Source organism: Apteryx rowi, unplaced genomic scaffold (genome assembly GCF_003343035.1).
Source record: "Apteryx rowi isolate R43461 unplaced genomic scaffold, aptRow1 scaffold_835, whole genome shotgun sequence".
NCBI classification, from domain to species: Eukaryota; Metazoa; Chordata; class Aves; order Apterygiformes; family Apterygidae; genus Apteryx; species Apteryx rowi.
Window position 1 is genome coordinate 62,858 of NW_020451133.1, and position 26,773 is coordinate 89,630.

Sequence of the window (26,773 nt, forward strand, 5' to 3'; positions counted from 1 at the left end):
AGATGCTATTTTTATTCTTCATGCATCTTATCTTGAGCAGCCTGATAAGTTGTTGGACTTTCCTTATCCGTATCAGAGAGGGCTTGTCTGTGCTGGGTGTTGTTCCTGATGAACTAAGAAGAAATCTGCCTTATGTCTGCCCCCTTACCCCACTCCAGGCTGGAGCAGGGACCTCTTATGCTGCATGAAGCATGTTCACATGATGAAACAGCTCTACTGCTGTTGTTCTTAATCCAGAATACATTCGGCAGGTTTCTTTTTGGAGGCAGTTTCAATGAAGCAAGATCAAGAGGCTCTGAAATAGATGCGGCAATGTGTTAATTGGATGCAATGAATTCAGGACTGAGTCCGCATACAGACAGGTTTCCCCYGAGACAAGGGTCTGCCCAACCTGGAAGTAACAGGCTGCCTTTCATCACCAAAATTAGCTGGTCGTCCATTCTTTGCGAGATAGAAACTGTGGTCCTTAAAGACATTGAGAAGGAACAGCCAGGGAAGCAAGATGCAGATGCAGGGGTGGGCATTAGCACCATTTTAGCACATTTTAGCTGTGACACACAGCACTGCTTTGGGCTCATCCGTGGTGCCTGTGCTCATGCTGCAAGTGTGAAATGGTTCAGAGCCGTTTGCCGTCAGGGGGAGAGCGGTGAGGCATCGTGGTTTGCCAAGGTGCGCAGAGCAGCTGCCTCTCACTGACGTGTCACACCATGATGGTTCTTTACGTGCCAAAGTCCTATGCGTCCCCTGCCCTTCCCAGCGAACCCCCAAATCCCTTGGCATGACCAGCCTGTTGGCAGCATCTTAGGTAAGTTGGAAACAGCACAAGGAGCCCAGCAGTAAAGGTCAGGGGAGGAAGCTCCTCTGTCCCCAGAGGCTTGGCAAAAGCAGCTGTTTCACTGCATGCTGCACCTCCTGGCTTGTTTTCCTGTTCCTCCATCAGCAGAACATGTCCCGGTGCCAGCACGTCTCCTACCTCTCTGTATCAATTGGGCAAGTGGTGTCACTGGGGTTGGGGTACGCTCTCCAGCCTGTCTGGAGACATAACTGCTGGAGGACAGCAGTTTGATGTGCTCAAGAAAAGAAGGGTTTGGAGCAGGGATCCAAGAGGTTTTGGAGCTAGATTCCGGTTTTGGCATCGTCATCCGTTATTCCCTGTGTCCGGGCAGTGGCTGTGATCTGTGTCTCAGTTTCCCCATGCATAGAGGGGACATAGAAACCCCGTCCCCAGTTGTGGGACCAGGAAGGCGGCCGTGTCAGATCCCTGTAGGGAAGGCATTGCTGCCGTTCTCCCTGTTTGTCTCAGCGGGGTCTCTGCAGCCTTCCCATGCCCTTTCACTTCATTAACTATTTCACTGCTCATCGTTTTAACAGGAGCATCTTGCTACCCTGGGAATGTAGATGGAGTTTGGGATTTTAAGCTCAGAGGACAAGTTTTTCCCCTTAATCAGACCCCTGGCTTTACAAACATTAATGAGTCAAACGTCACAGTACCCGTGGGAGGTAAGTGTGAAGTGGGGAAACTGAGGCACAGAGAGCTGAAACTGCTTCCCAAAGAGGTTCCCTGATTAGATCAATGGTGGGGTTGGATACACAAGCACTGGATGACACCACTTTAGCTTTCCAGCAACTCACATAATGGGGCTTTATCCTTCACTGGTCCTGTTGTAGCTCCCACAATGCAAACATCTAGCAGTAACAACCATCGTGCAGCTGGTTCCCATTTGCATCCATGTTCCCTAACTATTTTCTCATGCGTTTCAGATACCAATGGAAAATTGTTTCATTTCTCTCCCCTACTGTCTCCCTCCCCAGTCTTGCCGATCACACGCTCCCCTGTCCCCCATACCTCCCCACTACTTGTATTTCTAATCCTGAGTTTTATCCCTCATTTTTGTAGATTATGATTTTGGAGATGTCTTTCCAGCAATGCAGTCCATGCCCAGCAGAGACTGGGAAGGTGGGACATACTCATGTGTTACAACCTTTTGGTTTTCTGTCTGCATTGCTGCCATCCTGAAGCTTGCTGCATGCTCCCCAATTCATTTCTTAACCAGCAAACACCACATCTTGATGGAATTCAGTAAAGGCAGAAAAGAAACAAAAAGATTCCCCTAACGGGGAGCTTGTGCGTCTCATCTCCAGTGAGACCACACACAGAATTTTTCCCGACTCCCAGAATATGCAGACATGCTCCCCTGGCCAGACGTCCTGGAGCAGAGAGACTCTTCTCCTGCCTCTGGCAATGGCTCTCTGTCTTCTAGACATGTGTGCTCGACTGCCCTGGCACTCTGCGTAGCAGACATGCAAGGCTGAAATTTCGAGTGCGGTTCAGCTACATCTGGTTTTTAGAGCCAAGTGCGTGTGCCCATGTTAGAGGAATTTGTTCTCCTTCCTCCATGGGCAGCCTGCGTACCCTGTGTATGTCACAGGAGTAGGAGATCTCTCTGCTTTACCCCCGGAGGAAATACACCCATGCCTTTGTAACTAAAAGCTGGACAGAGCCTTCAGTCTGAATTGCTTCGGCCAGTATCACCTAAATATTTGGGGAAGTTCTGCCTGAATTCCATGTGGATGGCTCTCAGGCTCTAACATGCTCCCTCTCATCTTCTTTCTTACCCCACACACAGAGATGTTTTTATTGTCACATCACAGCGTGAGTAGCTAGGCTGTCACCAGCTGCACCCTTCGTACTGCAATCACGGGCAAATATTGCAAAGCTCAGGGAGGGGATGGGATTTTTCTTCTGCTGCAGCTCCCGGAGCACTTGCTCTCCCGATCCGCCTGGGAAAGGCTGGGATGAAGCAGCCTGGCGTGTTGCAGCCACTCTTCCCCGCAGTGGGGGCAAGGGCCGGTGAACTCCCCAAGGCAGCGGTGCCGGTTTCCCTTGTCAGTCAGAAGAGGACTTGGGTTGTCTCTGAGCTCCTGAGTAGGTGACAGCAGGCAGTACTGATGCATTCCTTGCCATTTATACATGGAGCAAGAGGTTAAGGAAGTTTTTGCCATTCCCTATTTTTAGCAGATGCATTTGGGGTAAAATACTGTATTTTGGACCAAGTTTTTTTGTCTCTACAAAAACAACTAGAGTTTAGGCAAAATAACAGACTTTTTTCTGGTAATACAGGCTAGCTGGCTGAATTAGCTTTATAAACATTTCATTTTCCCTCTCTGTCAATTTGGACACTGGAAGTCCAACTGATTGGACTTGCTACAGTTCACACCCTCTGCACTGCGGGGCCAGCATTTCAGCAGGAACAAAGCACTGTTTTGAAATAGGCCTTCACAGAACTGCCTTTATGAGATTTTATGAGCAGTTTCATTTTTCTATGCAAAACGTACACTCCCGTATTGATCTCCCAGGGGAGTCGTTTTGTTCAGTAGGGGGTTCACTGCCTACCAAGCGTTTTCTCGTTGCCTTTGGAAATGAACAGTGTTGGAGAAGAGAAGGGCAGGGGATAACCTTCCTTTAACCTTGACTTTGTGGACAGATAACTGAGCATGACTCCTACAGCCCTTTTCTGCTGCTCTTTTTCTCTGTTAAGACTAACACAGGCCAGGTGAGTTGTGCTAGAACCTGCCTGTGCAGCCTGCTCTCCTCTGCCCCTGGTGAATGCTGCATCCTCCTTTCCTACTTCCAGTCCCTGGTGTGTGCTGGGCAAACAGGGCAAAGCAGCTGGCTCTGTAAAGTGCTTCGCAAGGATCATCGCTTTACGGAGCGGCTCTGTTATTGCCCTTCTAGGCAAGCAAGCATCTTCCTAGGACCAGGGAGAAGGTAGCATGGAGCGATGCAGGACCCCCTCTCCAAGCACAGTGTCCTTGCAGCTCTCCTGGCCCCGGGCCTTCCCCTGTTGTCCCCCCGTTTCAGGGAACAGGGCAACGGGTTTCTGATAGTGCCTGTGCAGCCGTTCAGGGTAAAATGCTGCTCATCTCCCTGCCTCCACTCTATGGGGGGCTGCAGGGGACCACTGGGATGGGAGCCTGCCCCCAGGGCTTGGGCGCATATCTAGAGTTCAGACCCTGAGGAGACAAGGACCGATGGCAGCTCGACCTCGTGAGCCTGATTTCATGGTAGGTGCAGCTATTTCCGTCTAGTTCCCCCTGCGCGTTTCTCCTGCCAGCGACTGTCGTCTCGTCAAGGAGCACTGTGGCCCCGAGACCCATCAGTTCCTATGCAGGGATGCTGCCTCTATTTCTTAATCCATGTGCAGGCTCCTGGGCAACTGAGCCGTCTGAGCTTTTGTTTCCAGACCTTTTCTTAATCGCAATGGGTGCAAAACGCAGAGCGACGCTGGTTTGCCCGCTGGCCTCTCTGTCCCCCTTGCAAAGAGCCTGGTGTCTGCAGGAGTCCCTGGAGGTGGGACGATAGTGCTCTGCAAGCAGTACTATGACCACTTAGTGCCTGGCCCTGAGCCCCCAGCGCGCCGCTTTGCTTGATTTAACATCCAGCTCTTACAGGGGTTCCTGGGCTGGTGGCAACATCTGATGTTAACCCTGCTTCTCTGCTCTTGTCTTTGCCAGATGGAGACCTCACGGATACGCTCAGCTGCCCACACTCCACCGCCTCAGAGGCAAATGGCAGCAAGGCCTCTGTGAAGAGCCCCACACAGCGCTACAACCCCTTCAACGAGGAGAAAGCCGATGCACTGTCCTCCACTGAGAACACACCGGTGCACACAGCTTCCCAGGAGAAGGCTGAAGCCACCCCTGAAGGAACAGACCAGTCCGAGAGCTGCACAGAGCTGGAGGTCATCAGGTAGGGACAGAGCTGCTGGGACGGCATAAATCTGCCCAGCAGTCTGTATCAAAAAGCTGAAAGGAAGCCGTGTGCTTTTTGTTTTAAGCTTTCTCCAGCTGGTGGCAGATTTGCAGAGACCTTGGCTCTCAGATCTCCTCTCCCCTCTTTCCTGTTGTTTGTCGATGAGCTGTGGCTAAACTCGTTGAGGGAGATGTGCCTGCAGACCTGTTGGCCTGCGTCTGACTCCTTGCAGCCTTGGGGGTCCCTAGGAGCTCCTAAACCCAGACAAAGAGCAGAAAACTGTGTCTGCTTGTGCCCAAGGCCTCAGGGGTGGGGCACCCCAAAACCAGCCCAGCAGGCCTGTGCTTTGCCCTCGCGCCCTATTTTTTTCCTGGTAGCCTGGAGGCACAGAGAAGAGATCTCTGCCCTGCTCTCCAGCAGAAAGGGGAGTGCTGTGCTCGCTTCCTAAATGGGAGGGCCATGGTGCCAAGTGACCTGGCAGCAGTTCGGCGCCTTGGGAGCTGGCGGTCTGAACACTTCCGCAATCGGGTTCTCAGTACACTGTTTGGCTGGAGCGAGCTCCAGGCTGCATCTCCCTCTTCTGGCAGCCAGAGACATGGCATTCCCCCATCCTCTTCTCTCTCCAGGAAAACTTCTTCCTTCCCAGCATCCTGCTCTCAAACAGTGATTTCTCCCATGCCAGTTTTGCTCCACATCCCTTTGTGATCCTCTTTGCAGCCAAAGGAGACTCAAGTTGTTCTGTCCAGTGGAAGACACCTCTTTGCTCTTCTGGATGGGTGGAAACTGTCTCCGTGTGCTGTGTTTTTTCTGCCTTTCTTAAAATGGTTGGCACAGAGCCTGGGGAAGCCTGGCTCTGGTTAGAGAGGTGGCATCGAATAATGTTCCTGGTAGGAGAATTTCTCTGCACTAGGGATAACCCCACAAGAAGGTTGTTGGGGCAGGATGGGACCCCCTTTCTGTATTGCAAAAATCTAAGCAGGTAAAGACGAGTGACGTCTTTGTTGGTCTCTCAATGTGCAGGTTAGCCAAGAGGAAGAAAGCGGGCAAGAAGAAAAAAGCAAAGCTGGAGGAACCGGTGAACACCCCTGCGCCCACAGTGCCTGAGGCCAGCACCCAGCAGGCCGGTGGAGATAGTGGTGTGAACGGACTGAGTGACAGAGATGACCCGCAGGGAGACGATGGTCCTGCCCCTCCGGGTGGTGAACCAAGCCCGGCTGGGCCAGAAGAGAGCAGTGAGCGCTCTGCCCTCAGCCAGCTGGCTTTGCGCATCCCCGAGATGAAGGACACGTCCATGGAGAGCGTGGGGCAGCCGCTGAGCAAGGTGATGGACAGGCTGAACGGGCAACTGGATCCCAGCAGCTGGAACGCCCCGCTCGAGCGCCCCGGGCAGTCCTTTCGGACCGGCACGCCAGGGGAGACTCCAGATGGATCATCCTCTGGCGACCTTAGTGAGGGGATTTCGGCCCCCATGGACTTCTACCGCTTTACCGTTGAGAGTCCAAACACTCCTGCACCAAGTGGTGGCCACCATGACGCTCCAGGGTCTGGCCAACCGCCACATGTTTCTGGTAGCCTTGAGGCTCCTGAACAAGAAGAAAGCAGAGAGGGAAAAGCAGTTGGGGCAGTAGAAGAGTCTGGAGGAGCGGCTGATGAACCCCAAACTGGCCACACAGAAACCACCAACCCAGAGGCTGTCTGCGAGCTGAAGAAAGAGCAGCCCAGCCCTTCCCTGAGCAGTGCCGAGGACTCTGGTGTGGAGGAAGGTCAGGGCAGTCCTTCAGAGCTGACCCACCCTTCTGAGTTCAGGTGAGGCTGGCTTAGCTCAACTCAGCTCACAGGGTCCTTGTGGGAGCACAGAGAGCGTCTTCCAAACAAAACAGCCCTGATGCTTGAGTGAGTGCTTTTCCCGTTATCCTCAGTTTGGTGGGCAAAGTCCATCCTTTTCCAGGATGAAGGTGATGCTCAAGGGGTGATGGTCAGGAGAAGGTCTTGGGGGCCAACAGGTGCCCTAAACAAGGACAGGTTCAATAAGGAATGGGATTGCCCTTCCTGGGCCCTCCTCTGCGCCATGTCTCTCTGTCCTGTCTTTCAGCTTCTTCCTGCTCTCTGTCTCCACAGGGTGGATAACAACCATCTCCTACTGCTGATGATCCACGTCTTTCGGGAGAATGAGGAGCAGTTGTTCAGGGTAAGGCAGTCACACCTGGGTGGGTGCCCCAGGCTGCTCTCCCACAGAGGCCTGGGCTGCGTGCCTGCCTTGGCCGTGGCCTAAGAGCTCTTTTCTTTTCTCTCTCTCCACACAGATGATCCGAATGAGCACCGGGCACATGGAGGGGAACCTTCAGCTCATCTACGTCCTGCTGACGGATTGCTATGTGTATCTGATCCGGAAAGGTACCCCTTCCCGATGGCCTCTGGGCTTGTGCGGACTGCTGTAATAGCCTGCAGGACTCTTGTTTAGCAAGGATTTGACCCCTTGGAGGGCTGGAAAGCCAAGGGGAGCAAGGGTTGTGTGATTCATGGCTTGCAGCCTGGATTTGGGCAGCTTTGGGCTGTTTTCCCCCCTTTCACGCAGCTCTTTGTGTCTGTGCCAGGGGCAGCGGAGAAGCCGTACATGGTGGAGGAGGCTGTTTCCTATAATGAGCTGGACTATATTTCGGTGAGTGCAGGCTGGGTTAGAGCAGCCAGGCTGAAGGTCAGCTGTCCTGGGAGGAGCAGGAGGGAACTAGTGGGTGTTGGGGAGATCAGGCCTCATCTCTTTGGTTGCAGAAGGGTCAAGAGCCTCATGGTGGTACCACGGGGGCTTTCTGCAAAGTTTGGCAAAACTTTGTTCCCTGTCCCACTCCTTAACCCGCCTTGTGTGGCGCAGGTTGGGCTGGATCAGCAGACGGTGACTCTGGTGTGCACCAATCGGAGGAAGCAGTTCCTGCTCGACACTGCAGACGTGGCCCTCACAGAGTAAGCAGGGACCATGCGGCAAACCGTGGCCCTTTTCTTCAGGCATGCAGGGCCTCTGGCCAGCGCCTTGGACTCCCGTCATGATTTGGGAAATGCGAGAAACTCCAGTGACAGCCCCTCGCTTTCCTGCAGCCAGTGGGGGTTTGAGGTTTGGTTTGATGCCACCCACTGAACTCTGCAGACAGCTAGAAGTGCTTTGAGCAGTACTAAAAGTTAAAAATCAGCCGAAGTACTGCAGAGGCTTCCCTGGAAATACACTGCAGTCCCTGGTGTCTCCCTCATGGCTGGCAGCCTCAGGCCACTGAGCTATGCAGACCTTGTGTGCCTTGTGATGAGCAGGGATGAGGTCTTGAGTTTCAAGGTCTCAGGTCTTGAGTTTCAAGGTCCCACAGCAAGTCCCCAGGTCTTTCTTTATGTTGTCAGCTCAAGGAGGTGACCTGTGCCTCCTGAGGGCCTGTATGGTCACACTGTCATCTTGTGTTGGGGATGGGTGTCCATCTCCCAGTGTGCTCTTTCGGTTCACAGGTCACCCAGCTCCTTCCTGGAGTTCAGACTTTGTAGTCCCTGTTGCCTTTGGACTGTGGGTTCATTTCTAGACCCTTCAGTCTAAAAAGTGGGTCCCCAGGGTTGAGCCCCACATCCAGAGGAAGCCCTTTTGGCACCCCAGCTCTCCTGGTACAGGATCAGGCCCTGGCCTCATCGGAGATCTCTGTCTCCTTCTCAGGTTCTTCCTGGTCTCCTTGAAGTCAGCCATGATCAAAGGGTGCCGGGAGCCCCCTTACCCCAGTATCCTCACAGACGCCACCATGGAGAAACTGGCGCTTGCGAAGTTTGTGGCCCAGGAGTCCAAGTGCGAGGTGAGGTGGGATACTCCAGCCATCACTAAATGTGGTGGAGACTCATGGGAGAATCTCGCCTGTTCAATTCTCTGCCTGTCTCTCACAGGCCTGTGACGTGGTCGTGCGTTTCTATGGCCTTGTCCACTGGGAGGACCCCATGGATGAGGCGCTGGGACCTGCTCCCAACAGCTACGCCTCTGCCGAAAACACGGTCACAAAGGACGGCATCCTGCACTACAAGGCGGGGACCTCATACCTGGGCAAAGAGCAGTGGAAGACCTGCTTCGTGGTGCTCAGGTGGGGCTGTGAGCCACAGGGCTGTGGAAAGGACATCGCAGAAGGTCCTGGGACCTGGAGGGGCCACCTGGGAACTGGAGATGAAGCCCCCAGTCTTGGCCACTGGCAGCAGGATCACACTCCCGCAGGGCTGTGTGTGCAGAGGGCAGGGCGGGAGTAGCTGCAGGATGTTTGCATGGTCATCAGAGCTGAGCTGACTCCGGTTACTGACTGTGTCTCTCATCTTCCCCCCAATGGCAGCAACGGAATCTTGTACCAGTACCCCGACCGCACAGATGTCACCCCTCTGCTCTCCATCAACATGGGGTAAGTACTGGGAGGTAGCGGCCTGGGAGGTAGCAGACTTGGGAGGGCTCATTGAGATCTGGGGATCAGAGCTCCTCTAGGTGTTTTGGGGCTGATCATGACCTAGTCCATGCTGCAGGATGTTTGTATGTCAGTGCCTGGGTAACAACTCCCTGCTCACTCCTGGCTGGGCATAGACACTCATTTGATTTGGCTCCAAGCCCATTGTGGAGATGGGTTCATTTCCTCGCAGATTTTGCATGCCAAGCTGACCCTCTGATGGGGAATTGGCCTCTGATAGGGCACGAATCATCCTCCAAGAACCACACTGGGAGACCGCTGCAAACCCACCATGTCCAACTACCACTCCACCATGATGTGCAGAGATGGGGCCATTCTTGGAGCAACCGCATGGGGTGCTGGGGATCAGCTCCAGCCACTAAAGGCAGATGGGAAACTAGTCCTGGTGGGGAAAGGGGAGCGATGTACAGTGCAGGGAGGGCAGATGGAGATGGGGGCTGTTAACAGGATAGCGCTAGCTGGTCTGTCCTGTTCTCCCCCACTGATCTCCACCCTCCCCCTCTCTCCCAGCGGTGAGCAGTGCGGGGGATGCCGGCGCTCCAACACCACCGACCGGCCCCACTCCTTCCAGGTGATCCTGACGGACCGGCCCTCCCTGGAGCTGAGCGCCGACAATGAGGCCGACATGGCAGACTGGATGCAGTACTTCTGCCAGGCCGTCTCCAAAGGGGTGAGCACCCTCCTTCACCCAGAGCCTGCCTTGGGGCTCAGCCTTCCCGTGGTCCTTCCCATCATGGGACAGGGAGTCACAGAGATTGAGCTCCCTGAGGTGGGAGCAGTCAGTGTGGAGCTGCAGAAAGGACCTGGGAGTGATGATTGAGGGCCGGCTAACAGGGGCAGAGTTTCCCTGCGAGCCAGAAGAAGGGCTTCTCCTCGCCAAGGCATGGGACATCCATGGAGAGGGGCTCCTTCATGCTGGGTTTTAAGTCCCCTTTCCCACCCGTGCAGGTAATCCCCCAGGGTGTTGCCCCCACACCTTGTGTCCCCTGCTGCCTCGTGCTGACGGATGAGAAGGCCTTCACCTGCCACGAAGACTGCCAGACAAGCTTCTTCCGCTCACTGGGCACCATGGAGCTGACAGATATCACCACCGTCTCCACGGAGGCTGGCAAGGAGTACTGTATCCTAGTGAGTGTGGTGTATTGGGGTGGAGCCTGGCTGGGCCCGGCCTGGGCTGCAGCTGCTGTGCTAACCCCCTTGGGCTTCTCCCTTGGTTTTTAGGAGTTTGCTCAGGACCGTAAACAGTTCCTGCCCCCCTGGGTCCTCTATTTTAGTTGCACTACAGAACTGGAGAGGTTCCTCTCGGCGCTGAACGCTGCGTGGAAAAACATCTACCAGGTGAGCGYGTGAGGCTGCGTCACACCCCTCCTGGAGTCACAGGGCAAATGGGACCAGCATGCTCTGAGAAAGGGGGCAACAGCTTTTCCTTGCCCAGACGTGGGGCCAACCCAGCTGCCTGGTCTTCCCACGGAGAGCAGTGAGCTGCAAAGCTCCTCTGCGTCTGTATAACCATGGCAGACAGGTTGGCCAAGGCAGTTCCCACCATCCCTCAACTACCAGGTGTGAAGTGCAGAGGGGATGGGAGATAGTACTGAGGGGGAATGACCAGGTAAAGACCAGGGGGAGGCTCATGGAGTGAATGCAGCGTGGCTTGAGCCTCCTTTTCTTCCTCTGGTGAGGCATCAGATGTGACGTGGGATGTTGGATTTGGAGGGGGGAGCCAGTGTGAGTCCCCCAGCAAGACCGGCCAGGGAGGACATCTATCCCGCAGGGCTGGCAAAGGGAGCGGGGAGGAGCCTGGGACAGCCCTGTCCCCCTCTGTCACCAGGACTGATAACGCAAGGGGACTTTCGCGGCTGTTTGAGGTGGTGCTTGAGGTGGTTTTGTAACAAGAGGGAGAAGAAAGTGTAGTTTGTCCCAGGGCTACGGCAGCATGACTGTCCGGCATCCGCATTTCAGGTAGATCTTCTGCACAAGGCTATCCTAGACGCTGCCGTCAAGAAGAAATGCGAAGACGCTCAGAGCCTCATCAACAGCGCCTGGCAGCGCAGTGACAGCCTGTGCCGTGGACGAGCCGAGCGGGACCCGTGGTGTTAACCCCAGCAGGGGGAAGGATGGCTGACAGGACGACCCCGGCTGTTTTGGGAGAGAGCGCGAGCGAGCATGCTCCCGCCGCTGCACAAGGCCTGGCACCTGTATCCGGCTGCCCTGGGGCCAGCTGGCACCCCAGATCCTCCTGCCATCACACGGTACCCGCCTGGAGCGTGCCTGCGGACGTGGGCCCCTGGCCGTGCTCTCCGCCGCGCCGGGGGCGTGTAGCATGCCTGCGGCAGGTCACCCGCGCGCTGCCACTTCCGCGGGGACAGGTGGATGCTTCACCGCGATGGAGACAAGGCCAGCGGAGGCCGCTTTCGTTGTACAGACCCTCCTGCGTCACCCAGCTGCCTCTGGACAAGCTGCCTGTCAAGAAAAAACATCCTACAAGTGATGAGGGTGGGAGAGGGGTGGGCTGGGGTTGGGGTGGTCCCCTGGTTTCAGGCAGGAGCATGGCTGCGCCTGGGCATCCCGCGCTGGGACTGACTAGTTGTTCATTTTAGAACAAGGTAGGTGGTGGACGTGACAAGACTGGAAGCCTAAATAGCTACCGCGCATGTTTTACCCTTGCTAATACAATCACCGAGTACGGCACCGCTTCGCCTCTGCCTTCCCCGCGGATGCACGCAGGGAGACCTCACCGCAAGAGCATGTCTCTGCCCAGGGCACACTCACCACACACGTGTGTCCGGCCATTGCGCAGTGCTGTGCACCGGCCCATCAACGAGGCTGAGTGGCAAGGTCGCGGGCACGGTTCGGCGCGTTCAATCCAGCCCCCGTAAGGCAGAGGGAAGAGGGGGCCTAAGGGATATCACACGGCTGCCATGAAACCGGCCGAGAGGCATGTCCGGAGCTCTTCACTCACTTAATTTAACACCCGCGAGAGGGGAACGAGGAGCGGGGGCCAGCGGGTTGCAGAGCCATTCCCTGCGCCCGTACCGGCCCCGTCCCCGTTGCCCTCTGCAGACTAGGGCATAGTTGGAGCTTTTAAAAAGGATCTGGAGACCACCTTCTGTAATATATGTTCATGGGGCCTTTTTTGGGGGAGAAAACGTATGTGACCGAATGTATATGTATATACATCTGCTTCCTTTCCCCCCCTCCCCAAATAAATATTCATTGGTAACTCAGCTCTGGCCATATGAATTTTCGCACTGGGGGCTGCATTTCCTCCCTGGCTTGTGATTTCCCAGCCGTTTCTTGGACCCTTTGGAGGATGAAATGCTCAGGCCGGAGCAGAGGGGGATGCTGGAGCTGGCGAGGAAGATGATGGATGGCCCAGGCCGTTGGGAAACTTGAGAGCCTTTAAGCGTGCAGGGAGGCACGTTTGCAGACCGTAGTTAGCCGCGTGCTCACGAGCGATGGTTATCCCTGCCGGTTTGTCCCTGGCGCTGAGAGGTATTCCCAGTCTAGATAAGGAATAACAGAGTGCAACGTGGGACCTGCAGCACTCCGGGGCCTCCCTCGCCTCCGCGGAGAGCTGGCTCCCGCAATCAGCCCCGGGCAGTGTCTGGTTCCTCCCGGAGTCGGGTGGCAGCTGGCACGTAGGCACCTTCCCTGCCAGCTCGGGCAGCACGAGGCTGCCCCCGGCACCCTTCGGGCTTGGGCTGAGGCATTTACAGCCCCAAGAGAGAATTTGGGAGCCCCACGCAGCGTCCCCGTGGGCACAGAGACCCTACGGAGCCACATTTAGGGATTTTTCCAGAGCAAACAGGGCAGTTCTGCCTTTTTTTCACTGACTGAGTCCAGAAGGGTCTTGTTTTTCCTGGGAGTGGGAAAGCGGCTGCCCTAAAAATAGGAATGGGAGAGCCAAGGAGGTGGCGTAACAGCAGCCGCCGCTGCCTTTTGGCCTGGGAGTATCCGATTTCAAAGCGCTTTGAAAGCAGAGCCCAAGGTAACCCGGCGAGGGGCTGATGTGGGGGCAAACGGCCGCAAACCCCCCCCCCCCAAAAAAAGCAGGGGCCGGCTTAAGGGCTGCAGCCTCCCCTCCGCCAGCCACAAGTGTGCTGAACTGCACAGCCCTCAGCGTTAACCCCAGCAGGCACCGTCCGAGCCGAGCTCCTGAAATGTGATTTTTTTTTACAAATTATTTTTATTTCCTTTTGTTCTTTTTGCTGAAACAGCCTTTTTTTCTTGCTGGCCGGGCTCTTCCCACCACCTGGGTGTTTTCCTTGTTTTTTGGGGGAGGGGGGCCTCCGTCAGCAGGGCACCAGGTGAGCAAGCAGGGCTCAAAGCCAGGAGGGGATTGCGGGGAGGGAGGGCGAAGCGGTGCCGGGGTTTTTCTCCCGGGGTTGAGCGTCAGGCCGGGCATGCCGGATCCGGCCCCGCGCTCAGCAGCGAAATGCTCCATCCCGGGAGGGATGCTCATAGTGCTCCTGGCACGGCGACAGCCTCCTCCTCCTCCTCCTCCTCATTTCATGCCTCTCCGGGGGGCCCTGAGCTGCTTTTTTAGCTCAGCTGTTCCCAACCAGGCTGCACCCGCCTCCCCACAGCCGGGCAATGATTTACCAGCCCGCGACTCCCTCCATCAGCCTCCGCCCTGTGGACCTTTGAGCCGGCTGAGCCAGTGGCCGCCGAAAATGTTTTCCCTGGGCTCCTGGCTGCCGGCTTTGCCCGGCTTGGCCTGGGGCTGGGCGCTGCTGGATGGGCTCCTGCAAGGTGAGAGCCTAGCGGCGAGTGGCCAGCGGGCGCCCCGGGGCGCTGCTGACCCTCTCGCTGCCTCCCTCCCGCAGGGCTGGTGGGTGCCTGCGCCGTGTCAGTCCTCTGCAGCCTCATGAAGGTTTATCTCTACGTCCAGTGCTCCAAGTAAGCGTCTCGCCCTGCCTCCCYGGATCTGCTTGTGGTACCCCCGAAGGTGCCCTTGCTGCCGGCGAGGGGTGCCCCAGGCAGTTCTGGGGTGCCATGGGGTGGCTGTTTGCACCCTCCTCTTCCTCCCTGGCTCCACTGAGTTTTTCCTTCCCTGTCGGCAGCAACCCGGAGCGGCAGGCACAGAAGGAGGCGCTCCGGGCGCAGTGGTGGCTGCTGGACGCCCTGCACGTGCCCCTGCTCACGGCCATGCTGGCCGCCGTGGGGTCCCGAGTGGCCGCACTGGTGGCCCTGGAGTTTTCCCTGCGGGCTGCCTCCGCCCTCCTCTCCCACGGCAAGGTGAGCGGGGCGCCGGCTGGGATGGGGGAAACCGAGGCAGGCGGGCCAGCCGGCTTATGGCACCCTTCGGGGCCCCTCGTTTCCCGCAGGGTGGCCCCAGCAGCCAGCTCTACCTGCTGTGCCAGTACTCGCTGGGCTGCGGCGTCTGCTGCGGCCTCGGCTTCTTGCTCGACGGGGCGCCGCATGCCACGTGCAACCTGCTGCTGGCTGCCGGGCTGGCAGGGCTGCTGGCGGYGGCCGCCCGGCGCCTGGCACGCCACGTCTGCACCCTCTACGAGCTGCACAGCCGGGCCCGCTACTGCGGCGTCTGCATCGCCCTGCTCGCCTCCGGCCACAGCATCCCGGGGCTGCTGCGCCGGGCGCTGGCCGTGGCCTTCGCCGTGGCCGACCTGGCCGCCGTGGCCCTGCTCAACCGGGATTTCCTGGGCCCGGCGGAGGCGGCGCGCTTCTGGACGCCGCTCACCATCTGCTACGCGCTGCTGGTGGTCTACATGCAAGGTGAGGCCGGGGGTGGAGGGGGCACAGCGGTTTGGGGCAGAAAAAATGCTTTTGGGGGGGGCGCYGTGGCTTGCAGAGCATGGCCAGCCGCTTTCTGCAGGGCCGTGGTTTTGGAGGACCACGGGGTGGGTTGTCCCCACCACGCCTTGGAGATATCCTTGTAGGGTGTCTCGGGGCGTCCCCAGGAGGACGTAGGGAGCAATCGGGTGCCACCAGGCCCCAGTGACGCTGCCACCACCATGGTCACCAACAGAGGAGCAGAAGCAGGGCCCACCTGTCTACCAGACGGTCTTCGTGAGGATGGGCGGCCTCCTCATCCTCCTGCTCACTGTGGGCCACTGGATGGACATCTTCGGCGTCCTGGTGTCACTGGTGGGCGAGATCTGGTGCCTACTCCGGGCCGGTGTCATGCTGGACATCTGCCGTCAGCAGGTGAGATATGCTTCCCCGGCAGCAGCCCTGACCCCAGGGTGAGGGGCTGCCTCACTCGCCCCAGCTGCCTTTGGGGCTTTCTCCTCTGCAGGATTTGGCCCAGCAGTGGGGAGAGCTTTCTGCATCACCGGAGACCTCTTCCCAGCAGTCTGGCTCGGAGACAGCGTCCTGAGAGCGGAGAGCACTGCTGGGGACCGAACGGGCAGAAGAAAATGGGGGTGGTGTCTCCCGGTGGCCCGAAACGCGGCCGCCCCCCCAAATCCTTCCCTTCCCACTCATGGTCTAGAGCCCCTGTGGGGTCTCGCGCGCGGGCTGGGACTTGGCGGTCACCCAGGACGGGAAGTTTTGCTCCCTCGTCCCCACGGGGCCAGAGCCATGGCTTCAAAACTGCAGGAAATAAAGTATTTCCAGCAAATGCCCCAGGAGAGTGAGCTGGGCCGGAGCGCCGKGGGAATGGGGCATCAGAGCCCGGATGAGCCATCTTAATCCCAAATCAACAGTCGCTGCCGGTTCGGAGCCTCTGGGGCTGGGTGAGGGGGGTGCAAGCGGCCCGGGGTGCCCCCGGTGAGGCCAGCAGGGCCACCGTGGGCTTTTCCTCCCCTTTCCGGCTYGGCCCCATGCTGTTTTCCCGGCTGGCCTCGAGCCCAGAGAGGGGCTTTGCTGCGGGGCCTCGGGGCCTCAGTTTCCCCACCACCCTGGGGCTCGGCTTCAGCCTTGGCATTTGGGGAGATGAAGCCCTGGGAGCCCCAGTGGGGGGGTGGGAGAGGGGTCAGGGCCCATGGGGCACCCCGGAAGGGTGCATGAGGTACCCCAGGGCACGTCAGGCACCCTGAGGGGTGCATGGGTCACCCCTAGGGCCGTGGGGCTGCCTGGGGTGCATGGGGACCCATGGGGCACCCTTGGACCCATGGGGCACCCTGAGGTGCATGGGGCACCCTTGGACCCATGGGGCAACCAGGGGTGCACGGGGCACCCTGAGGGAATAGGGGGCACCCCTAGGGCCATGGGGCACCCTAGGGTGCATGGAGCAGCCCCGGGCCCCCCGCATGGGAAGCGGCGGCTGTGGGGCAGGCGGGGAGGAAGGAGGGAGGAGGAAGGAAGGAAGGAAGGAGGAGGAGGAGGGAGGAAGGGGCGGTGATGCCGGGCGGCTCTGCCCCCCCGCTGCCCCGCCGCGCCGCGCGGGTGCGCCCGGAGCGCCCGCAGGGACCCGCGCAGGCAGGTAGGGGACAGGGGACCCGGGCGGGGGACGGGGGATCCCCAGGCAGGGGACAGGGGTGCGGGGGGACCCCTCCAGGTAGGGGACAGGGGACAAGCAGCCACCGCCAGGCAGGGCATGCCCCGTGTAGGGGAAGGGGACCCCCCTCTTGAAGGGATGTTTAAGGGACCCTGGAGCCCCCCCCCAGGATGGGACGAGGGGACTTCAGAGCCTGTTTGGGCAGGGGGCCGTGGGGCCACCCCAGGTCGGGGACAGGGGAAAAGCAGCCACTCCCAGGTAGGGGACAAGGGACTCCCTAAGTAGGGGACAAGGGACCCCCTAGTTAGGCGATAGGGGACCCCCAGGTAGGGGACAGGGGATCGTGGGGTCACGCCCGGATGGGACAAGGGGCCTACAGAGCCCATTCGAGCAGGGGACCGTGGGGCCACCCCTAGGTGGGGGACGTGGGACCCCCCAGGTAAGGGGAGGGGGACAGCAGAGCCGCTCCGCGATGGGATGAGGGTCCCGCAGGGCCAGACCGAAGTAGGGGACAGGGGACAGCAGGGCCACCCCTGGTAAGGGACAGGGGACCGCAAGGGCCACCCCGGAAAGGTGGCCACAGGGTTCCGGCTCTCCTCCCTCGCCAGCTCCCTGCCTTTTTGGGGGTGACGCTCGGGTGCACTCCGGGCACCGGGGGAGGCAGATGGGGGGGATGGGACACTGGGAATGGGACAAGGGCCCTTGGGGATCATTCCCATGCCGGCCTCGTCCTCGGCATAGGAACGGTCCCGTCTCGGCAGCCCCCCCCGGGGGCAAGAGGGTGCCGCGACCGACGGGGACGCCGGGAGCTCGGCGGCCCCGGCACAAAGAGGAATGCGACGAGCACATGGTTCACATTAGCTTTTTTTAGGGTTTTTTTTTTTTTGTGGCTTTTTTTGTTTCTTTTTTCCACCACGGCACTCGCTCAGCGATTCCCAGCTCGGCACCGGGCAACTTGGCTCCTTCCGGAGAGGAGGAAAGTGGCTGCTCCCCGAGGCCGGGATTTGAGGAGTCAGGCGAAGGCTGGCAGGGAAGGAACCCGCTTTGGTTTCGCCGGCAGCGAGGGAGGGCGGCTGCCGTTTTTTTTTCCCCGCCTGACTCAGAAGCTGGAGTTGCGGGTGCCGGCAGCCCGCTGGATTTTGGCCATGCCGAGCCGGGACGTCCGCACGAGGCCGGGCGAAGCAGGCAGAACCCGGAGCGGCTCCGTGCCTCAGTTTCCCTCCCGAGCAGGGCAGGATTTCCAACAACGCGGGTTTGCCAGGATCTCGGGATCAGCACCGGGGCAGGCAGCCGGGTCGCTATCAGGGCTGCCGGTGGCCTTTGCCCGGTCACCGGCAGCTTCCCATCTGGCAGCCCTGGGCGTGACGTGGGCCGGGCCACTTATTCCTTCTCCTTTTCCAGGAAGGACGGCACAGGCAGAAGAGAAGCGAGCAGAGAGGAGGGTGAGGAGGGTCGAGGCTGCTGGGTGGTGGGTGAGCAGCCCGCGGCAAGGCCGGAGGAGGTTTGGGGAGGATTTCTCTCGTTTTTCTCAATTTTCCCAGGTGTCGCCCCCATGCCCGCTCCGAAGATGATGCCGGGAAAAGCTGAGAAGCGAATCGCTTCGTCCGTCTACATCACCCTGGTGCCCCCGCGGAGGGAGCCGGCCGGCACGCAGCAAATACAGCCCCAGGTGTGCCCGGCTCCCTCCGAGGCTCCGAAATCTCCGGGCACCCACTGGGCCCGGATGCCCCCGGATGGCGACGCGCCGGGTGCCGGCCGGCCGGCCCCACGCGCCCCAAGCTTGCCCAACGGAGGTGAGGGCCGAAAGGGGGCGGCTGGCGAGCGCGGGGTGGCAGGAGCACAGCACCGAGGGACTGCGGGAAAAAGTGGTCACGTTTTCCCATGCCGGTGCCGGTCCCAGGGATGCTCAAAGAGAGATAAGGCGCTGGGTGCCCAGTGCCGGCTGGTTCTGGAGGCGCTGGGAAAAGCGCGGTCGCTCCCAGGCTTTTCCCAAATTCCTGCCCTCTGAGAGCTTCCCTAAGGAAGGGTCCGCATTCTCCGGCTGCCTCCTGCGCCTTATCAGCACTATTTGCTCCCCTCCGGCCGAGACAGCGTTTGCTTTCTGGGCAGGTCCGTGAGCGCCGCTGCCTCCTGGGGGGTTATCACCGTGCTGGGCTGCTCCTGGCATCGCCATCCGGCATTTCCACCTTTCACTCCAGGTTTCTGCAGCCCCGACCCGGCAGCCTGGCAGCCTTCGTCGCCACCATTCCTCTTCCTCTCCGAGGCGCCGCAGCCGCTGTGCGCGGAGATGTTGGCCCCAGCACTGCAGCAGCTGGACATCGCCACGCCAGCCCCCCTCCAGGTCGGGGTGGTGGGGGGACGGGAGGTTCTGGGGGTGCCCCGTGCCTCAGTTTCCCCAGCTGCACGGGCCCGATGCCCAGGCACGGTTTAACATGCTTCCACCCCATCTGGCAGGTGCCCTCCGCCTTCCCYGCCGAACTGAGGCAGCCTGAACCGCGGCTGACCCACCTGGAGCGAGCCGGTGAGGGGCCACCGCCACGGCACGATGTGAACGGGCATCCGGAAAGGGACTTTTCCAGAGGTAAGACGGGTAAACTGAGGCATGCGGCACTGCGGCTTACACAGAGCCACGCCACTCTCTCGCGACGCGAGAAGCCGGGGCTGGAGGCAGAGCAAGTTCTCCTGGTGCCGCGTCCCCGTTTGCGGGGGCAATAGAGCTGCCCGGAGGTCCGAGCCCCCCTTCTCCGTCCTCCCAGACGTCTGCGCCTTCTGCCACAAAGCCGTCGGCCCCGGGGACCCGACCGTGGAGGCAATGGGCAAGCAGTACCATGCCGACTGCTTCACCTGCAGGACGTGCCAGCGGCTCCTGGCCGGCCAGCGCTACTACCAAAAAGACGGGCGCCCCATCTGCGACGCCTGCTACAAGGTACCCGGCCTCGGGGGCTCCCCCCGGGAGCTGGGAGCCGAAACGCCCAGCAGCCCCGGGCAAACGCAGCTTGGCAAATGGCTGTAAATCCAGCCGGCTCTGGTTCATCCACCTCGCAAGACAAATTTTTCCCCCAGGATGAATTTCTGCAGCGTTTGCACGCTGGGAATTTTTGCAGCGGGTGCATTTGCAGCAGGAAAACCACTGGTGGGGGGAAAAAAAGCAAGCGCTGTGTCGCACGGGGTTTTGGCCGCACGATGTCTCGGAAAACAGGGGAGGGACGGCCGGGAGCGTTGTCCTCTCACGTTTCGCCCGCAGGCCTCGCTGGAGAGGTGCACCAAGTGCCAGGCGCCCATCCTGGAGCACATCGTGCGCGCCCTGGGCAAGGGCTACCACCCGGGCTGCTTCACCTGCGCCGCCTGCGGCCGGCCGCTGGGCGACGAGAGCTTCGCGGCGGGCGAGCGGGACGAGGTGTACTGCGTGGACGACTTCTACAGGTGGGTGCTCGCGGCGGGTCCCCCGGCAGCGGGGTCTGTGCGGCGCGCCGCCGGCTGAACGCCTGTTTTTTTTTTTTCCTCCGGCAGGATATATGCCTCCGTCTGCAGCACCTGCCGGCAGCCCATCGTCCCCCACGAGGGCAGAGACACCTACAAGATTGAGTGCTTGGGGCGCAGCTTCCACGAGAGCTGCTACCGCTGCGAGGTACGGCACGAGCAAAACCGGGCCAGGCTTGTCCCCGAAATCCCTCGGCCATGATTTATTCCCCTCCGCTGCAAACGGCGCTGATTGGGGTGACGATGCCTGTCGCAACGAGGGGGCAATCGCTGGCCAAGCCGGCAGCGCGGATTGCTCTCGGCTCATCATTTTGTTTTAATTTTACATCTCACCCCTTCATCTATAGTGGGATACCAGCCCGAATCCATCCTTGTTACTGGGCTGGGCTCCGCAGGAGCTCTGGGTTCTCCCTTTTCCCTCTTTCCCCCCCTCTTGCAGCGCTGCCGGATCCTGCTGTCGCCGGAGCCGACGGAGAACGGGTGCTACCCACTGGGCAACCACCTGCTCTGCAAATCCTGCCACGTCGCCCAGCGGGACGAGTCGTCCTGCTGAAGCCGGCAGCCGGAGCCACTCCGTTCGCGGCAGGACCATGCGGGAAAAGGGGCTGGGGAGCCGCTTGCCTTCCCGACCGTCGGCCCGTCGCCTCCGCAACTAGCCAGAGGACGGGTGTTTTCATTGCCAAAATTCACTCCTCCGCGGCAGCCCTTCGTGCCGGGGCCAAGTGGAGACGCGCGGACTTAGTGTCCCGGCGAGGCTCTGCCCTCCGTCCACCTGCTCATTACGAATATAAAAAACCGCGGAGTGCAGCAGGGGCGGACAGGCTGAGGGGTTTTTTTTGCTTTTTTTTTTACCCTTTTTCCAAGGCTGGTGTTGTTTTGTCGGGTGTTTTTCTATCTTTTTGTGCTTTCTTGGGGTTTCATTTAAACATTGGGGTTCTCTCCGCAGTGACATGGAGAAGCACCGATGTAGTTGGCGAGCAGCTAAATAAAACCCTGAGCTAAAAATCCTGCTTCTTTCCTCCACCTGCATCCTCTATTCCAAACTCATAAAATACAAGTAAAAATATGGCCGGGGGGGGGAAGCCACTTAGAGACCGCACCAGGCAGGCAAGAGGGTGGCAGGAGGGCCATGCACGCGTGGGTGTGTGGTTTTAAGGCTGTGCGATGTAAAAGGTTGCACCGAGGTTTGTGGTGCCGGAGGATGYGGCTGGGAGGAGGCACCGGGGTGCCGTGGTCACAGCCAGGAGCAAGAGTCTGGGAAATGCTGTTTTGCGGGGGGGGGCGGTTCTTCACCCCTGCGAGTAGGATTCTCATCTTTTTCTCCTTTCTGCGTTGGGGATGTTGTGGTTGTGTTTTTTGTTTTGTTTTATTTTGCCTGGATCTGACAGGCTGTAAATCGTCTGGGATCATTTCAAATGAGCCCCGGAGCCGGCAGAGGGCAGCCGGAGCACGAATTAACCCGCTCGGTCGGACAAACTCCGGTGAAATTCAGTTTCTTCTATATATGACACCAAGCTGGTACCAACAACGGGAGAGGCTGACACCTGCCAGCCTGATTTCTGCTTTATTTTCCCCGATACCATCACTCCGCTGCAGGAAGCTTTTTCTTTTCCTTCTTGTTCCAAGTCACGGCATGACTTTAAGAGAAAAAAGGAGCAAGATATCAGACCTGGGCCACCGCCTCATCCCTGCGCGTTCGGCATCCAGGCAGCCAGAGAAATAGGGTCTTTCTTTTTAAGAGAAAGTGCCTGCAAAACCACAAATAAGCAGCAGAAAAAAAGCAAGAGTAGCTGAAACTAATGCTTCACTGATGAAGAAAGGGAACTGATAATGCAGGCAGCTCTGTATCATGCTGTATAATGTCTATCCAGCGCATGCCGCATTTGTAAATGAGAGGGTTAATGTACGGCTGAATAGCACCAGAGTCCAGCGGGTGAGTTGATTAATCACACAGGCCTTAGAACTATTTCCTGCTGTCTTTTTCCATCTACAAAGCATATTACTCATGTTTGTAATGTGCATATACAGCCATCAATCGGGTATTAACTATAAACTAGGTATAAACGGGATGTTCATGCGAAATTTGGGGTCTTTTCCGGAGTTGGGATGGTCACACAAGCAGGTGGCTCTGGGTCCAGCTTGCTGGGGACGTGTCCCCCCACCGCTGGGAAAGTCCCGCGCTGGCAGCGCCTGCTCAAAGTCAGCTCTCGCTTTCCAAAGCACAGGCTGCCTCTCGCCACGTGGGGAAAACCCAGGCTGCACAGAAGGACACCAGCCCTCCCTGCAAAAAAAGAGAGAAAAAAAAAGAGGAGAAAAAATAAAAAAGACGGGCGCTGCACAGCACCCATGGGTGCTCGGCCAGTTAGGTTTTTCCCTCCGCAAACCTAATGCACTTCCCCAGCAGGGACGAGCGAGCCGGGACGGTCTGCTAACAGGGGGGACTGCTGTGATTTTGGGGCCAGTGGCAGGTTTTTTTATCGCTAGGGCCGTTCCGACAGGTAGGAGATGCTGCAGGGGAAAGGAGTAAGGTGAAGCACATCCCGAATTTAGCAACGCGCCGCCGCAAAGTGATGCAGTGGGGCCGTGTCCTTTCTCAGCACCAACATGCCCGGGTCAGCCAGCAAAAATTACCAAATATAAAAGCATTCCCAGAGCAAGATGAGGCTCCTGCTCTGCTCCCCGAGACCACCCCGGTGTAAAACCAGCTTGAGGTCTGGCTCATCCCTTCCAGCGGAGAAGGGCAGAGACGCTCTTAAGCCTCCGAAACGCACCGGCCAGGCCCTGCCCTTCCCTTGGCTGCTGCAATAACCCCGTCTTTTTTAGCAATCCCTCTTGGCAGCCCGGCGAGAGCGGGGAGGGCCCTGCGAGGCAGGCTGGCTCCTCTCCAAGGAGAAGCAAATGCAAATATTTCTGCACTTCAGCCTGGGTGCGGCCGGTGGATAAAGTTTCCCTGGGTTTTCCCAGCGCAGGCAGCTGATCTCCGGCGCCGGCGGGCACCAGCGCTGAACCGGACCCCCCGCTGCCGGCCCAGTTTGCTGCTGGGATTATGAGAGCCATCTCTTTGTGCAGCACGTAAAAGATATCGCTTCTCTTGCAAATCAAGGGACAGGCAGGCTGAATTCGGGCTTGCAGAGCTTTTAAACTAAAAGACGTGTTAACAGGCATGGCAATGCTATTTTTAAATCAGCGGCCAAAGTGTTTCTTTGAAACAAACAGGTCCTTTCGCAGGTTTTGTTTGCAAGCCGAAGACTTCGGCCCGGGGTGAGCTGAGCAAGGCCATAAAGGGAAACGGGCTGAAACCGCCTCCCCTGCTCCCGCCAGCTGCGAGAAATGCGAAAAAGCAGACGGCGGGCAAACAAGGAGAGACAAAACCGGATTCCTCACGTTCCTTCCCTCTTTCATCACCGCCCGCGAGGTGCCACGGGCAATGGAAAGCTGCAGGAAAAGTCTCCAGCGGCCGAGGGGAAAAACTCCGGAAAAGCCACAGCAAAATGGCCCCGCGTCCGCTTTCAGGGAGGGGAAACGGAGGCCGAAGCAGGCGGGAAGAGGCCGGGTGAGAAAGGGCAAAGCTCCGCTGGTCGGAGAGCGCGCCAGGGCAAGGGCTGGACGCTTGACAGTGATGACAGGACTTTTTAAAGTCCTTTTTTAAGTCCGTTGGCGTGAAGCCAGCACAGAGAGCCAGAGGAAACCTGGAAGAATCACCCTCCTTTCTCACTGTTTCCCCAATGAAAACTGGCAGAAGGATTCTGGATCGAAAATCAACAGGGCAATCCAAGCCCTGAACGTCTCCAGCTTTGCTGTTTTATTTAGAGCACAACCTGGACATACGAAAAAGGACAGTATTCTCCTTCTYGCTGTTTTCACTGCAAAAAGAGGGCCAATCCAGGCTGAAATGTGCTTACAGGAGGACTCTGAGGCAGGAGAGATTGTCACCTAAATACCTGGCACTGTGATTTATTTTTAAAAGCATACCGTGTTTTCAATACATGAGGCTAAATTGATGCAGTCTGGTTATGCAAGCACATTACCAGGCTGCAAATTATACGCTGGGTTATAAAAAAAAAAAAAAAAAACTACTTCTGAAAATAGATGCACAGCACATGTCTACAAGCAGGGCTCTGACATTTAATATCCTAGCTTTTCCCAACCCCTTTAACTTCATCGTATCAGAAGCAATTACGGCATCCTGCAGCCCAATTTCCTGGCTACAAATTCACGATTTTCCTTCATACGTGAGTTCGAGCAGCTTACATTACTTATTTATTTCGCAGGGGTGTAATTCCATTAAAGYGTGCAGGCTTGTTAACCAAAAAAAAAAAAAAACAAAACAAAACAAAAAAAGCAACGCACGGGAAAATAGATTTCTCGCATAGGTGTTTTGTTTTGTCGTTTTGTGGCAGCACCTTAAGCTGGCTTATTGACCTCGGTGATTTATCACTGAGAAGGGAAAAGCTGTGAGCGGGGGAAGATCGCCTCAAAATAAATATATCCCTTAATTCTCCAGGCTGCTAACTTTCCCTGAGTGCCCAGCTGGGCGAACAGGCTTTAATCTCCTTCGCACGTCCCCACGGATTGCCTCGTCCAAGGCTAAATCCTCTCAGTGCGCTCGGCCTCATCCTGTTGACCGTCTCCACCTCCCCCCACGCATACCCGCCACGATCCCAGCGCTTTAAGGGCATCACGTAGCCTCCACGTTGTTTTTTGGTTGCCAAAAATAAAATAAAAAATAAAAAAGGATTGCATTTGCCTCCCGGAGGGGGAGGCCCGGGGCTGCCCCTCCCGCGGCGCAGGCACGACAGCGCCGCCTCCGCCGTGCGTAGCGGCCGCCCGCGGTACTGCAGGCGAGCCGCCCCCTTCCCGCCGCCCGCTTCACAAAATGGCCGCCCGGCGGGGCGACAAAATGGCGCCGGGCAGGCGACGGGGGGAAGGACAAGCGACGCGCGGCTGCGGGGCCGGGGCGGCGAGCGTGGGCAAAGCCGTGCCAGAAGCACGGCGGAGCGCCCCCCTCACCCCCGACGTGCGTGTCCCCGTCAGACGGGCAGCGAAAGCGCTGGAGCGGGGGGGGGAAATCTCCCGTTTACCTTTCTTCCTTCTTCCCCCCCTTCCCGCCTTTACGAAGGGATGCGAAAATGCCCAGAAATGCGCGTTTCCACTCGACCCGCGGCGGCCTCCCCCCCGGCGGCAGGAGCCCCCTCAGAGCCCGCCAACACCGACCCGTTTCGGGGTGTTTTTTTCCTGGTAGCCTGAAGGGTTTTGGCCCAGAATCGCCCCCCGAGGTGGATGGTTTTGTGCATCTTTTTTCTTCTTTTTCTCCCTCGCCGCTTTTCCTCCGGGGGGGGGGGGGAAGCGATCACCTCTAGCTTTTCCTCACCGTGTGGGAAATACCCAAACGCGTTTAAAAAAAAGCCCCCAGGACGGATTTTATCCGCAGAGCTGGAGGCTCTGGGCAGCGTGGGGAAGAAGCCGCCTGCCTCCCCGCAACCTGCCCCTCCGTGCGCTTAATTAAAAGCTTATACTTTGTAGGATCAGATGTAGTAATACTGTTTAAAAAAAAAAAAAACACACCCCGTACACCCCCCTCTGCTTATTGTCGAGCCAACGTATCACGCACGCTTCGTTTTTAAATGCTGCCTTACCTTTTTCTGCACCACGGTCTGTTACAGCCTACAGCATAACATCACCCCTTCTTTGTTAAAAAAATCACATGCCGAAAATACTAGTCTTTTTTCCCCCCCCCCGGAATTACAGACTTAGGCCCATACAGACGTGCTTTTATTTCTACACAGACATACACGCACACACACATATACGTATCTCCTTCTTCCAGGGTCTGTTTACAGAATAGAAAATAAAACCACACACCTAAAACAGTATGATTTAATTATATATAACCACTGTAATTTTGGCCCATATATGTTTGATTTTATATATATATGTATATATTACCTTGGTATTCCTCCATTGGCTTTCTATTACAACATATCCTAAAAGCAGGAGAAAAAAAATGCCATCACCAAAAATAATAATAAAAAAGCAACCCATCTCTTTTTACCAGTCCATGGTGGAAGTTTGTGCCTGAATGTTTTATTTGTTCCACAGAGATGAAGATTTTCCTTGTGATATTTGGGGAGGATGTTTTAATTAGAAGACAAAAAAAAAAGCCAACGATAGAACAGAAAGAACCCCAAAAAAAATTWAAAAAACCCTGCTCCAGTAACTGAAGCTGCAAATGCAAATAGTCCGGATCAGACAATTAATTGTAACGAAAAGAGGACAAATTAGCTCAACTTAAATGGCAGGGCTTTGCTGTAGATCCAGGAGGAGGGATCAGCTCCTTTTATTCCACCATCTAGCGCTCCAAACACCACCATTTTTTTTTTTTTTTGGGTGCTTGTGCGTTGGGGCGTTTTATTTGGAGCCAAGGCTGCAAAACCCAGCCGAGCCAACGGCCGCTTGTGGGCACCGTTTGGTTTTTGTTAATTACTATTATTTTATTTTTTTTTTCTTTCCTTTCCTCACCCCTGCACGCGTGCAGAGCAGTGCCCCCGATCCCGGCGGATCCCTCTGACTATGTGCGCGCTCTCTCTCTCTCTCTGCTTTTCCTCTGTGGGGATCAAGGTTTCGCCGCTCTCCTCAGCTCGGCGGCTCATTCCAGAAGTTTCCACAGCGGGAGGAAAC

The 26,773-nt window shown here is 57.5% G+C and overlaps 3 protein-coding genes and 1 long non-coding RNA gene across 8 annotated transcripts in view; 3 read left to right on the forward strand and 1 right to left on the reverse strand.

The window, feature by feature from the left end:
* The window catches only part of PLEKHM2 (pleckstrin homology and RUN domain containing M2), a 31,250-nt gene extending 18,830 nt beyond the window's left edge, over window positions 1–12,420 (forward strand). The window contains exons 7-21 of one of the 4 annotated variants that reach the window (XM_026089902.1): window positions 1,372–1,500; window positions 1,898–1,957; window positions 4,516–4,750; window positions 5,774–6,559; window positions 6,872–6,941; window positions 7,057–7,147; window positions 7,348–7,412; window positions 7,623–7,711; window positions 8,436–8,568; window positions 8,657–8,847; window positions 9,088–9,153; window positions 9,724–9,883; window positions 10,162–10,341; window positions 10,435–10,551; window positions 11,173–12,420. In XM_026089902.1, the coding sequence (XP_025945687.1) occupies window positions 1,372–1,500; window positions 1,898–1,957; window positions 4,516–4,750; window positions 5,774–6,559; window positions 6,872–6,941; window positions 7,057–7,147; window positions 7,348–7,412; window positions 7,623–7,711; window positions 8,436–8,568; window positions 8,657–8,847; window positions 9,088–9,153; window positions 9,724–9,883; window positions 10,162–10,341; window positions 10,435–10,551; window positions 11,173–11,310 (2,510 nt within the window). In that variant the 3' untranslated portion in view covers window positions 11,311–12,420. Of the gene's footprint in view, window positions 1–1,371; window positions 1,501–1,897; window positions 1,958–4,515; window positions 4,751–5,773; window positions 6,560–6,871; window positions 6,942–7,056; window positions 7,148–7,347; window positions 7,413–7,622; window positions 7,712–8,435; window positions 8,569–8,656; window positions 8,892–9,087; window positions 9,154–9,723; window positions 9,884–10,161; window positions 10,342–10,434; window positions 10,552–11,172 lie in introns of those variants that run through there. The other 3 variants (XM_026089903.1, XM_026089904.1, XM_026089905.1) reach the window with 3 other exon arrangements.
* A 1,302-nt stretch (window positions 12,421–13,722) lies between these two features.
* Window positions 13,723–15,553, forward strand: TMEM82 (transmembrane protein 82). The gene is made up of 6 exons (XM_026089881.1): window positions 13,723–13,965; window positions 14,040–14,112; window positions 14,277–14,451; window positions 14,541–14,949; window positions 15,203–15,381; window positions 15,473–15,553. The coding sequence occupies exons 1-6, from the start codon at window positions 13,725–13,727 to the stop codon at window positions 15,551–15,553; spliced, it is 1,158 nt and encodes a 385-aa protein (XP_025945666.1). The 5' UTR covers window positions 13,723–13,724.
* Window positions 15,554–16,556: 1,003 nt separating this feature from the next.
* FBLIM1 (filamin binding LIM protein 1) lies at window positions 16,557–21,022 on the forward strand. Of its 2 annotated transcripts, XM_026089909.1 has the most exons (9): window positions 16,557–16,600; window positions 18,017–18,057; window positions 18,157–18,408; window positions 18,814–18,956; window positions 19,070–19,196; window positions 19,372–19,541; window positions 19,860–20,038; window positions 20,126–20,243; window positions 20,535–21,022. In XM_026089909.1, exons 3-9 carry the CDS (start codon window positions 18,168–18,170, stop codon window positions 20,646–20,648), a joined length of 1,092 nt encoding a protein of 363 aa, XP_025945694.1. In that variant the 5' UTR covers window positions 16,557–16,600; window positions 18,017–18,057; window positions 18,157–18,167; the 3' UTR covers window positions 20,649–21,022. The 2 variants fall into 2 exon arrangements, with proteins under 2 accessions (XP_025945694.1, XP_025945696.1); XM_026089911.1 differs by lacking the exon at window positions 18,017–18,057 and having other exon boundaries at window positions 16,584–16,600.
* An 84-nt stretch (window positions 21,023–21,106) lies between these two features.
* On the reverse strand, window positions 21,107–26,765 carry LOC112977497. The gene is made up of 3 exons (XR_003257524.1): window positions 26,615–26,765; window positions 26,042–26,079; window positions 21,107–22,376 (listed from the first exon to the last, which is right to left on the reverse strand). It is a non-coding gene; the product is annotated as an uncharacterized LOC112977497 (long non-coding RNA).
* Between the last annotated feature and the right edge of the window lie 8 nt (window positions 26,766–26,773).